General features: G+C 38.2%; 1 protein-coding gene across 1 annotated transcript in view; it reads left to right on the top strand.

The window, feature by feature from the left end:
* TDP1 (tyrosyl-DNA phosphodiesterase 1) overlaps positions 1 to 10,537 on the top strand; it is a 36,778-nt gene extending 26,241 nt beyond the window's left edge. The window contains exons 15-16 of the mRNA XM_085061574.1: positions 4,393 to 4,507; positions 10,057 to 10,537. Of these exons, the coding sequence (XP_084917700.1) occupies positions 4,393 to 4,507; positions 10,057 to 10,130 (189 nt within the window). The 3' untranslated portion in view covers positions 10,131 to 10,537. The remainder of the gene's footprint in view (positions 1 to 4,392; positions 4,508 to 10,056) is intronic.
* The last annotated feature ends 2,840 nt before the right edge of the window (positions 10,538 to 13,377 follow it).

Here is a 13,377-nt window from a genome sequence, read left to right as displayed (position 1 = left end):
ACATTAACTTCCAAGGTAATGTAGTACCACTTTCTTCTTTGGTATCTCTAGTTTTAGATGAAGTCTGATGGGATACCATGTCAAATAGAGTGGGAGTGGGAAAGCTAATAGAATGTAAGTAAACCAAGATTTTATATGTAGACTTAAGGATGTTAAGCCTTGCTTTAAGTGTTCACAGAACTGCCACAAGTTTTTCAAATTCCAGTGTTATAGACACACAGACACATACTTTCCAAACCAAGAAACTTTGACTTTAGATACCTGAATTTGTCATGGTGAGCTTCTTACTAAAAAAAATCAAACGAAACAAAACATTCTGGTACAGTTGAATAAAGCTCTTTTTTGAATAAATGTGATAAATGTGCCCAGTGTTGAGGAGGGATTTTGCTGTGTATTCTGCTGGCCAGATGAGCATGGCCACTGTAAAGTTTCTGTGCATCCTTAATTCTTTGCTGCCCAAACTACCAAGTTTTTAAATAGTTTTGAGAAAGAGAGGACTGTTCTTCTGTTTACTGGCATTGGAAGCAATAGTCCCATAATCATCCAGTGGAAAAATCAGTTGTCTCCTGTTAGACATTACTTCAGTAAGATCAAAATGCTATGATGATACCAGTCTTAATTCCCACTTCAGTAGAGCTAGCAATTCTTACCTTTATCTTAGGTGATTTCTTTTTTATAGCCTTCAATCTGTCTTGTGTTTGGAGCAAAAAAAACCCTAAACAACTGGAAGGCAGAATTTTAAAAGCTGTTATACTTCATTTTCCCATTCTTCTTCCCAATGACTACTTTTACAATGTATGATGCTAAGGCACTAATAGATGCCTTAACACAATAATAGAAGCCTAAAGTTTTATAAGTACAAAAAAAATTCTTTCCCAGTTGAGACATGTATCTATTAACATTTCACAATGTATTGCTGTAAGCAGCAGTCAAAGAGCAAAATAAAGCTGCAGAGGGAAAAATTCTGAAAGAATAGAATATGACTGAGGAAAATTTACAAGTCAGACAAAATTATTTTAGGCAAGATCCTGCCGGTTTGTTTTTTGGAAACAGCAATGAGAGCTGTCAGCATTCAGGAAATGCTCAAAACAGAAAACATGTGTGACTTACTTCAATTTCTGTGTGAAGATAGACACATGAGTTATTTTTAAAAGCATGTGAATCTCCTCAGAGAGCCTTGCTAAAGAATTAGACTGTACTCCAGGGTGCTTTGAGGAAAACTAAATGTATTTTCTTAGATGAATATTTCCTGAATGGAAGATCTCCATCAGTTAAATTCTGACAGATAAATAAAACAGCATTGGGATGAACTGGTGGAGTCAGGCAGCATTGGAGGATAGCATCAGAGCAGAAATAAGGCTCTCAGCGGAGAGGAAAATACAATTGCTGAGTACTGAGGAAGAACAAGGCAGAGGAAAGCAAAGCTGTAGAACAAGAGAAGGAAGCAAAATCCTTGAAAAGAAAGATGCTGAAGTTATAACAGGGCATGGGGTTTAGAAGAAATGCTAGGTTGAAGAAAAAGATGGATAATAGGGGGGGAAAAAAGAGATTAAAAATCTCCTTGTTTTGTATGTAGAGGCTGAAGCAGGTTGTGTTCTATACTGTGCTTTGTGATAACAAGGGTTTCACAAATGTCCAACTCAGATGGTGCCAGGCAGTAGCTTTGTTATTTTGGTGCTGTTGATCAGGCATGCAAAGTTTGTTGTAGACTAAGAACCGTCTCATGATACAGCAGAGACACCTTCTCTGCCATTCCACATTTGTCCCATGTGTGCATGTAGAAGACAAGAGAAGCTCACAGAATGTTGGGGCAATCAAACCTCGTATGTGCCACTTACATGCTGACAATTTAAATGTCATCTTGTGAGTAGCAATACATACCTCCCAGCCCTCCACCAACTGCAAGCGGACTACTGTGAGTTACAAAAATAATTCTCCACCAGCACTTATGCAGTTCCTGTTGTTTGTGAGCTGTAGAATCCCTGGCATATTTCACATTCTTTCTAATACAAACAGAAGTATGGTTATTTGCGTTTTTACATGAAGTTTCTACCAATCCCTGAGTGATTCAAAATCATTGGAAATAAGGCTATACAACTTGATTGTTGCATTTTGTCTCAGTAATTACAAATTTTCTTCAGTCAGTTTCAAACCCTTAGATGTTCATGAGCTTTTAAAAATAATCTTGCATATTTACACTGGTTTGTTTAGAACATATCACTTGTTACCTCAAGGCTAAGCTCCACAAAATGCTGTAGCCCAGTTTTAATGAAGATTTATCAAAATACCTGACTTAAATGGTACAAGAAAGGGAAGTTCAAAATGAATTTTCATTCACACAGTCCTTTAGCGTCGACCTTGTTTCTTCTGTTCTTTCATTTAAAAGGCAGTGGCTTTTGCCTAGTCCTTGAAATAATGCATAGTGTTTCTTATGTCATAACCAGTAGTTTGCTCTTACTTTGGGTCATGAGACAAAAGAAGCATTTGTATTCTAAAAGAGATTCTTGAACTGACTGGTTAGAACTGCTGTAACACACTGACATTGTCTTTGGCAGCTCTCCTTTTTCTAGGTTACTATTCTTCTTGAATATTAAAGAAAAAGGTATGGGGCTGCACTGATTCACATGCTTTGTGTGGTCATGCTGATGTTTCTATCTCCAACATAAAATTATAACATTTGATGGTGTAAAACTTCAGTGAAGAAAGACTTGCAGTACTGTATATAGATGGGACTCTCAATTCAGCCAGCATATGTGTTTGAATACAATGGGATTTTGTAGTGGTAATTGGGATGCTTGCTTATACTATCACAACACAGAAATGCAGTAAAACTTAGACTGATGGGCTGTAGAGCGTGAATAAAGTATAGATTAATATTCAGACATAAGCTGGCAATGTGCACTCACAGCCCAGAGAACTAATTGTAACCTGGGCTACATCCAAAGTAGCATGGGCAGCAGGGCAAGGAGGGAATTCTACCCCTCTGCTCTGGTGAGACCCCACCTGGAGTGCTGCATCCAGCTATGGGGTCCTCAGCATAGGGAAGACCTGTTGGAGTGAGTCCAGAGAAGAGCTACAGAAATGGTCTGGAGACCTGGAGCACCTCTCCTGTGAGGAACGACAGAGAAAGTTGGGGCTGTTCAGCCTGGAGAGGAGGAGGCTCCAAGGAAATTTTATTGCAGCCTTTCAGTACCTAAAGGGGGCTTATATGAGAGTTGGGGGCAGACTTTCTAATGGGACCTGTAGGGGCAGGACAAGGGGCAGTGGTTCTAAACTAGAAGAGGGTAGATTTAAACTAAACCTAAGGAAGATATTCTTTACTGTGAGGGTGGTGAAACATTGGCACAGGTTGCCCTGAGAGATGGTAAATGCCCCACCCCTGGAAACATTCAGGGTCGGGTTGGATAGGGCTCTGAGCAACCTGCTACTAGTGGAAGATGTCCCTGCTCAGTGCACAGGGATTGAACTGGATGGCACTTGAAGGTTCCTTCCAACCCAAAGTATTATATGATTTTAGAAAGAAAAATAGTTGTCAATAATACCTTATAAATAAATTTAAAAATTTGATAGGCTTTAAACTTCTAGTCTGTTCTAATCAAATTACTTGATTGACAGTAAGGTATTTGAAAATCTCAGAACTAAGAGATTTTGCTTTTGTGTAACTCACTACAGTTGGGATCCCATTTCTCTGGAGAAGTGGCTGAGCAATACCATCTGCCCAAGTTACTTGAATCACTTTAAATCTCTCTGCCTTTGTACTGTATTTCATTATAGCTTTTTTCTTTTTATTGTCCTTAACCTTGTTTGACAGTAATGCTATCATTCTAATATAAGTGTAGTCTTCGAAACTTTTGTGCAAGCAGTTTCAAGTCTTTGTTCTTTTTTTTTTTTGTGTTCAACATCTTGGGATGATGTTACCCAAGATGTCTGAAAGGTACAGATTTGAAAACTTGCTTCTGTAAAACAAAGTGATTTCTAGTTCAGTTCATGAGAGATACTGAGCATCCAATTAATGTGGTCAGGATGAAACTAAGCAGCAAGGAGAAATTTTTAAAAACTTTTCACTTCAGTTAAATATTAAACACCAAAAGTGTTCACCTAGTGAACAAGTAAATGGGTATATGTGCAAGGCCCTGAGAAGGCAGAATATATCCAATATGGACCCACATGTGAGGCCAAGCCAATGGATGTAATAGAAAGAGAAGAGATGAAATAGAAGTAAGAGAAGCTGAGTTTTTAAGACATGAAGGTGCTTCTAGAAGTATCTAATCTCAGTAAAGGAGGCAAAACATTTTGTGCATTGAAGTAACTCACTGAGAAAGCATCTATTGTAGATTGTGTCTTTCCCCCAAAAAACTAAGAAGTCTTCTGTATGTTTCCCTTCTTTCATAGGGACTGGACAAAGGTTACTTTCATGTAGGTGGGAAAAAGCTTCCAGAAGGGAAAGATTCAGCAACATATTTTCCTGTACCTTATGACCTGCCACCAGAACATTATGGAAGCAAAGGTAAGGGTGACTTCAGAAGAAAAGTGGGCTTATTCTGCATGAAACAAGCTAATCTGAGTAACTGAGTCAGTTGAATACTGCTAAATTTATTTTAACCTTTTTGTGGTGTGTTTATATGTGATATGATTTCAGTTCCACATTCTGCTTGTGACTTCAAAGAAAGTAACTATAAGGTTCTTTGCTCTAATTTTTTTCTTTTTTGCTTAAACTTTAGATCAGTAACTTCAATGCTAGTTTTTATTCCTCTTCTGGGATTCTTAACATGCATTAGGAAAATAGATATTCTTTATGGAATTGAAATGGTTTTTTGCAGAACTAATAGGGGAAGGAGTGTTGAAAAGGGAATGTTTAGAAGAGAGCAGGTGTGAGCTAAAAACAGTCCTCTGGAAGTGGAGTGTGAAAGAAATACTATAGAGCATGTGTGAAAGAATTGCTGTAAATCAGAAGAAATAAGAGTTGCTTTTGATCTATATTTCATAGGTTATATTTCATAACACTTGAAGGGGTGTACAAAATCTCAACTGTCAGTTTCTAAGACTATCTAGAACATGCAAATTAGGAAAGTGATAAGTAAGTGCGGATGTGGGGTGATGGCTGAAAAATATAAAAATATATTGAGGATAATGATGTGCAACCTGCAGTATTTGCGAAGAGTAAATATTTTAATTTTTGTTCTTAAAACTAATGGTAAAAGATTGTAACTAACTTTGTTTTTGAGAAGCCTTGATCTAGGAAAGACAGCATCTAGAGCAGAGCTTGAAATAGGTGTAACACAGTTTCTAGAAACTCAAATGTTTCAGTAAATCTTTGAACTAACAAATGATGTGGAGAGAGAACATTTAAAAGCTAAGAAGTCAATAGACTTTATAATAAGAGTGTTACGTATTAAATAAAAGTGAAGGCACAGGGTGATTGTAGCTCCCCTGCAGGGTCAAACTCTGAGCTGATCAGATTGCTTCACCAGCATGTTCTTCATTAAGTGACCTGTAGTAAACAACAGCCATGAGGTTTCCTCTATTGGCTTGACCTCTGTTTTTTTACCTGTGCACTTTCACTCATTACTGCTTTTCAAACACAGCTCTGTGCAGTCACTCCACTTGTTTTTATCTAGCAGAAATCCCCATCTTCCTTCCTTCTGAAGTTTATAGCCACTGATTGCAGTGCTCCAGTGGTGATTCAGCCCACCAAGTTTCAGTGACGCTGATTGGATCACAGCTTTCTAGCTGTACAGTGGCTCCTAGCTCCTGTTTATTACCCTGGCTGCATGCATTGGTGTAGAGCCACGTCAGCTGGGCTGTTGACCATGTCACTCTTTTAGAGGAACAAGCTCTAATCGCTTTGCAGCATTTCACAGGTGTTTTCCTGTTGGTTTCTAATGCAGCAGGAGCCCTTGGCTCTTACCTCTTGCTCCATCCTCTTCCACTACTAAGTCTAGACTAAAGCCCTACCTAAAGTTCTGGCCAGCTTGTCGGCAAAGATGCTCATGCCTCACTTGCTCAGGTGAATCCCTTCAGCTTACAACAAGCCTAGCTTCCCACCAGTAGACCCGTGATTATACAAGTCCAAACCTTAAATATAGCAACAGCTACACAGCCAGGCATTCACCTCTTCAATGTGATGCATGTTCTGTAACTTCTGTAACTTGGAAAGATGATTGTCCTGCTCTCAAGAGCTTACTACTTACCTAAAAGACCTCTTAAGTGGTATTTCTTTTTTCCCAGAGAAAAACACTGGTCCAGTGTAGAAATGATAATACAAACTGTTATGCTGTTTGATTCATTGTAAAACATGCTGCATGTTTGAGTACTGTTACTGTCATGTCAGGGAGCTGTGGCAGGGATTGTGCCAAGGTTTTGAGCAAACTGCTGGGTAAGAATGTACTACAGCTAAATGAAGTAGCTGTTGTGCTCTGGAATATATATGCACAGACTGCTTGTTAACTAATGCTCAAACTAGGTTTTACTAAGATATCACACTTAGATTTTTGGAAATTTGAAAACAAAGATTAACAGAATCCATGTTTATTCTCAAATATTTCATATACTATCTTCCTTGTGCAAAAGTATATTCATATAGTTAATATTGCCCTTGGTTTAATTCCAACATTTAATCTGTTGTGTCAGTGAGTTTTATGTGTATTTCAACTAAATGTAAAGATTTTTTTCCAAAGAATTTTTTTCAATTTTTGCCTGGAAAACTTATGTCTCTAGAGAACTGGTTTGACTGTTGTTCAGGTTTTGGGTCTTAGCTTTCTCCTGTGATACCCACAGGTGTCAGAATTCAGGTTGTTTAGGCTTTGGCAGTGGAAGTGAAGTCAGCTGCCTGTGCCTTTTCACATCTCTTTCCTGAATAAACTGTTGCAATTTGTCAGCCTCCTGGTGAAAAAGATGTTTAAAGAATTCCCATGTTGAGGGATGGACTCAAAATAATCTGTCCTTAACAATACAGTTGTCAACTCCCAAACTATCTGGAGAGTGATATAAATAGATTTATTTTAATAAAGTCTTGAGAAGCAAAATTGCAAGTAATTATCCTTTCCCCAAAGAAACCATATTGACTGATCCTTATAATTGAAGGAGAAAAGGCTCTGGGGGATTTTCTGTGAACTCAGATTCTCTAACCATGGGAAAACAAAGTACATGTCACTGTCATATAATCAGAAGAATCCTGTTTGGAGCAGGAAGAAGTAGTGGGGGGAGTAGTGAAGGGATGGTCAGTAACAGGGCCATGCATTTGCCATGTAAAGTTCTGCTTAGAAGATTCCAAAATTAAAAAAAAATACATTATTTTTTCCTGTACTTGTACAACTTTCTAATCATGGATCAGATAGAGAATTCCATTATTATATAAAGTAACAAAATGAAAGAAAAGCAGTTTCCTAGTTAGTGGAAATAATTTAATTGCAGAGATGCTTTTTCATTCTGTCACAAAGGCTTTCTGTCATATGAATTGGTGTTTATCATATTGGACAGGACTTAAGCATGAAAACTGTTACAGTGAAATATAAGCATCTTGAAAAGTAATAAAATATATCTCATGACATACAATGATAAACTTATCAGTAAGTGATGTAAATAATTTCAGCCATAATAATTAATGAGGTTGATCCACAGCCTTTTAAAGTCCTTTAAGTTCAACGACAATGAAATAATTTGGTCCCTGTCCCACTTTTCTCACACCCATGTAACAGGGAGGAAAAAGATACAGAAGTCTTGTCCTAGTTTGCCTCATTAGTCAGTGGTTTCATTCTAAAACTCAATCCAGCCTAGTAGAAAACACTAACTCCAGTGAGGTACTGTTGAGAGAAAGTTGGGATATCAGAAATGAAGCACTGAACTTGAAATGTGTGGAAGGTAGGTATGTTAAGGACACTTTAAAAAATATTAAACGGGGGTTTTATTTCCTCCCCCCAAGAAGATCGAAGGAATTAACTTTGAGAAGTTTGGCAGTTATTTTTGTGTGCAACAGTGAGCAGCTACAGTCATGCAGTATTTGTACACAGTCATTGTCTTTCTCTTGTTGATACAGCTCCTATTAAAAGTGATGAATAATTTTAAATTGGATCTGACTTCTTAAAAAGTAACTGAATTATAATTTATATCAGCAATAGTTCTACACATGACTTATTAAAATCCTATCAAGTGTTTTATAAAATCAGCAGTATCCCATTAACAGAACAGAGTTCCAAGTACATTAATAGCTATCTTGAGAAAATTCTGTTTAGATTGCCACAATTAGAACTAAATTAGGTATTGTGGCCTCTCAGCATGCTTTAAGGGGGTGACTGAAGTTATTTCTGTACATCTTAAGTCTTCCTTTGCCTGCATGTTTTGCTGAATTAAGCAGAGTAACTGCCAGATGGTATGGAAATAGGGAAGATGGATAGGTCCAAGCTGCATAATATACTCTGAGTGACTGATTCCATTGCTTGAGTGGGATTGCATTTATTCTGATGTCATAGATAGAGGTCAGAGTTCAAATCGGTATGTATGTTTGAAATCCTCAGTGCTTTTCCCAACGTTTGCTTTATTCTGTACCTATTTTTTTTAACAGTTAATGTTTACTGTGTGGCAAGGTATTCACCTAAAATACAAAAGGTACACATGGCTCTCCAGCAGAAGACTGATAGAAGAAGCTTAGGGAAATAATGGTGCTACTTTTTCTTTTTAAGAGATCACTCAAAGTCTAGATATCCTGCAGTTGAGCCAGAAACCTGGAGAGCTTTTTTTGGCAGTGCACTGTGAGTTAAGTGTTGTAGTTTCTTCCAGTTTCTGATGCCTTTTATTTTTTATATGCTTTCAAATCACCTGTCCATTATAACAAAAAACCAACCAGCTACCCTATTGCCCCGTTTCTGATGTAAACAGACACTTTTAAAAACATTTGCATAGCTGGGATATGTTTCACTGCAACATATGGAACTACAGTACGAGAGTTAAGGACACTAATAGCAAGTAATAATGAGTACTTCGTAGCAATGGTCTCTCTGCATGTTTAATTGCTGTGGTACTTGTCACAGTGTGCTGTTGGGTAATTTATGTAACCCTTCATTGCTATTTTTGTCACTTGCTTATTCTCTTTGCTACAGTAATTCTCACTTCCTGTATTGTCTGAGTTGTCATTGGATCCTGTAAACTTAAAATTGGACAACAGTAATCATAATCAATACCTATTCTTGTCATCCTTGGTACAATTCAGTTTAATTTATGCATTGTACAGATTAATGTTGCTGTATTCCTTCAGGGCTCATTTTTAGATGGAGAGAAGAAGCAGGCTAGATTTATATAAATTTCTTAATTGAGAAACTCACTGAGAAAAGGGTTGAAGGATTTTTCTCTATTTCAGTAGGAGTGGCCTGAGAGATGCAGAATAGTAACTTGGATTCATAGAACAGCTGCATTTCTGCCACATGTATGGTAGGAGGAAGAGCATAGAGCAGGTTGCAGAGCTAGCCAGTTAACTCCTGGTGTGTTGCCTTTTCTCTTTCCCAAGAGTGGGAAGAGCTTCTGTATTCTAAGTGGGAGGGAGGGAACTGTGTGGTGCAAACCTGTTGCTCATCTGAAGATGTGGTGTTTGAAGTGAGGGGTAAATGTGAATTTTTCCAAGGTCAGGCAGCACCATTCTTAGATACTGAATTCTTAGTGTCCCTGTGAAAAATAATATGTTACAGTGCTTACTTAGAATTTCATTGGATTAAGAGAGATGCAGCACAAATCTCGCTGCTACAGGGCCACACCAAATTTGGCTGCAATTTTGTTCTTGTATATTGTCTGAAACACAGTTCTTGTACAGCTGGAGAGGAGCATGTTTGGGTATGTTTAAAATAGTACTTGGGGGGAAAGCAAAGCCTTTTGAAAACTCTGTATCTTACAGCTTAAAAAAAAACCTAAACAAAAATTTCCACGAAACTGAAATTGCACGTGATGTTATCTGAAAATCACTGGGAATTTTGAACTTTCTCTTTCTCTAAAGGGAAAAGAGGAAGAGGAGCAAAACTTTTTGTTTGATAAATGAATTTGTCACGAGTATGTTTTTGTTTTGGTTTACAGATCAACCGTGGATTTGGAATATTCCTTACACTGATGCCCCTGATACACATGGAAATATGTGGGTTCCATCATAAATGTTTCCAGTCCTCTGTGACATTACAGTTGCTGACACTGAGCCTGCCATCCTACTTGCAAAACTGCTTTTTTCTATTCTGTAAGGTATAATGTCTGCTGTAATGGCTAATTTGTAGTTGAAAGAAACATTAAAATATTAATAAGGGAGAGATTCTTGGAGAATCTAGAACCATATTATTACAAGTGAACCTGCGTTTTTTAATACCTTTTTATATGCTTTTTCTTTACTGTGGTTCCTAATATGGTTTTCAAGATGAGAACTGTTGTCAGAGAGTCTCTCTGCATTTTCAGCTGTAATTAATTTTGAAATTACTGTTTTGTGAGACTGTCAGTTGACCCCAGTAGCTGGAATAAAAGTTACTATATATAACATTTAAATAAAAATAAAGGCAATCTTGTTAATATATCCTTTCTTCTGTCTTCTTCTAAATGTGTACATTTCAGATTGGGCTGGAGCTTGTATCTTGCAAGTGTATTACCGGGTGTTTTATAAAATCAACAGCATCCCAGTAAGGGAACATACTGCTTATATCAGAAATAGATAGTGTGGCCAGCAGGACCAGGGCAGTGACTGTCCCTCTTTACTTGGCACTGGTGAGGCCACACCTCGAGTGCTGTGTCCAGTTTTGGGCCCTTCACTGCAAAAAAGACATTGAGGTGTTGAAGTGTGTCCAGAGAAGGGCAACGGAGCTGGGGAAGATTCTATAGCACATGTCTTCTGAGGAGCAACTGAAGTAGCTAGGAATGTTCAGCCTGGAGAAAAGGAGTCTCAGGGGAGATCTTACTGCTCTCGACAGCTACCTGCAAGGAGGTGGTAGCCAGGTCGGCATCAGCCTCTTCTCACAGGTAACAAGTGAGAGGACAAGAGGAGCTTTAACTTTCACCAGGAAAGGTTTAGATTGGTTATATTAGGGAAAAAATTCTTCACTGAGGGTTTTCAGGCATTGAAACGTTTTCAGGAGCAGATTGCCCAGGGAGTCACCATTCCCTGGGGGTATTAAGAGATGTGTGGATGTAGCACTTAGGGATATGGGTTAGTGGTAGACTTGGTAGTGTTAATGTTTGGACAAAATGATCTTAAATACTTCTATGATTCCCTACTTCAAATTCAGAAGGAGAATCTCACAAAGGTGCAATCTCTTTGAAACTCCCAGAAAAGCAATAGGGATGTTGAAAAGCTTAGCCTGCTTTAGATGCACTGTGTCACATGTTCATGAAGTTTTGTGTTCTTTTTGTTCAAATTAGTTTGTTAGTGTCACAGTTGTTATGTCCAGAAGAATTTTTGTTCAGTATCAAAGGTAATGGAAGGCTGATCTATGTGCTTCTCTGTCGGGGTATTTCATTATGTATGAAGTTTGCTCAGGAGTAAATTGCAGCCGTTCCATAGCTTCACCAAAGATAAGCAGTGAGTTTTGGTTAAATGTACCAGTTTATCACTTCCAAAGGAGATGTCTAATTAAAAAGTACTGACACTGTTGATGAGAGTAACCAAACCTCTGCATGAGTGTTCCAAGTAATTTGATGATGTATTAATAATAATTCTATTCTGACCAGACACTTGTTAGTAATCATTATTAGGGTACTCAGTGACTGTAGCTTTCTTAATTACAGGGTTGTTGTTCCACTCTATCAGCAGAACTGGTAAATACATTGATTTTTTTTTCCTATTACTTTACAATTGTGCTAAGCCTCACCACCACCAGTCTGTTATCACTAGATGCCCCCACACACAGACACCAGGGAGGTGTGTGCTTCTGGTGCTGAGGGGTAGAGAACACAGCAGGTTTCCTGATAATGATGCACAAGTGACTGTACTGAGATTAATGGCATTGCTTCATGCTCAGGCTCACAAGATGTTAACTTTGATGTGGGGTTAATTTAAATGTCAGCAATATGTTTAATAATTTTTTTTAACCTAAAACTAAAAGTTAGTTATTTTTTTGTTTATACCAGTGAACACACTGCATTTCTTCATTCAACCTTGCTTAGATGTTCTGTATGGGTGACTCTCCTTACACTGTTTATGCTCTCCACACAGTCCAGTTTTTCCAGCTATTTACCCAAGAGCAGTGGGAACAGTGACCTGTTTTACAAGAAAGTATTCTTTAGAATAAGTACCTTAATTAAAATGGGAAGTAAAGGGAAAAAAGGAGCTTAAAACAATAAAAGGTGTGACACCGTTGATACTTGTCATCATTTTCAAGATTCCAGTCAGTATCAACTAGCTCTTGTTCTATCCTTTGATAGGGAGCATGTATTTTAAAAGCTGCTTTCTCAGGAGATGATTAAATCACTGCCAAGGTCAAATTTGACAAATTATGGGAATTTGCAATTTCTGATGACCAGTGACAGGAGGACACTTGTCTTTCAAAATGGTGCCAGATGATCTCACCTGCATTAATGTAATAACTATCTCCATGCCTGACACAAACACAAAAATAACTATTCCACATTAACAAAATAAGGAGGAACTCAATAACCTTGCATAATTTGCCATGGATAATCCTTTGAATACTGTGATTGTTATTCATCTTTGGGCAATCACAATGATGTTGCAAGCAGCTAACGCCTCTTTTTCCCACTGTGCTAATCCAAGCCAGCCTTAAATAGCTTTGATGGATGGAGCCATCGGTGGGGATAGAGGGTGCTCACTCAGTTGTGCCTGTGCTGGTTGGGAGTGCACTGATTGAGTTCTGCCATCTTTCTCACTGGCAAAGACTGGCAAAGCAGGGAAGTAGAGGCTGGGTTGTTGGGTTTTTTCCTCTAATAGGAACTGCCAATAACTTTAAAAATACACCGGCATGTTTTTTATGGAAGCGTGTGATTACCTTTAGCACTTGGCACAGAGTCTGGTTAGTTTGGCTCGCATCTAATTTTCCTATTTTTGGCTATTTAATGTTCCACAGTATTGCTAATTTTAATTTCCATCCTAAAGTCTATGCTAAAGACTAGTTAAGAAGGGATAAAAACCTGCAACATGATGTATCACCTATGAACAACAACAAATAGGAACAAACAAAACATGACTCCCATTCATCCCTGGCTGTGGGTTTACTGTGCAACATGAGAAAAGGACTTGTCTTTTCCCTGTGCCTGCTGCTCCAGGAGTCGTTTCCACACAGGTGGTGATCCTCTCTCAAACAGTGGCATTGGAACTGCCCACAGTGCACTGTTGGGCTCAGACCAATACCTAAATATACCTCAGGCTGTGAGACCATCGCTGTCTCTTACACTGAGTGTACAATT

This window comes from Lichenostomus cassidix, chromosome 5 (genome assembly GCF_008360975.1).
Source record: "Lichenostomus cassidix isolate B80296 chromosome 5, HeHo_3.0, whole genome shotgun sequence".
Classification (NCBI taxonomy): domain Eukaryota; kingdom Metazoa; phylum Chordata; class Aves; order Passeriformes; family Meliphagidae; genus Lichenostomus; species Lichenostomus cassidix.
Note: the sequence above shows the minus strand (reverse complement) of the source record. Positions and strands in the feature narration are given on the sequence as shown.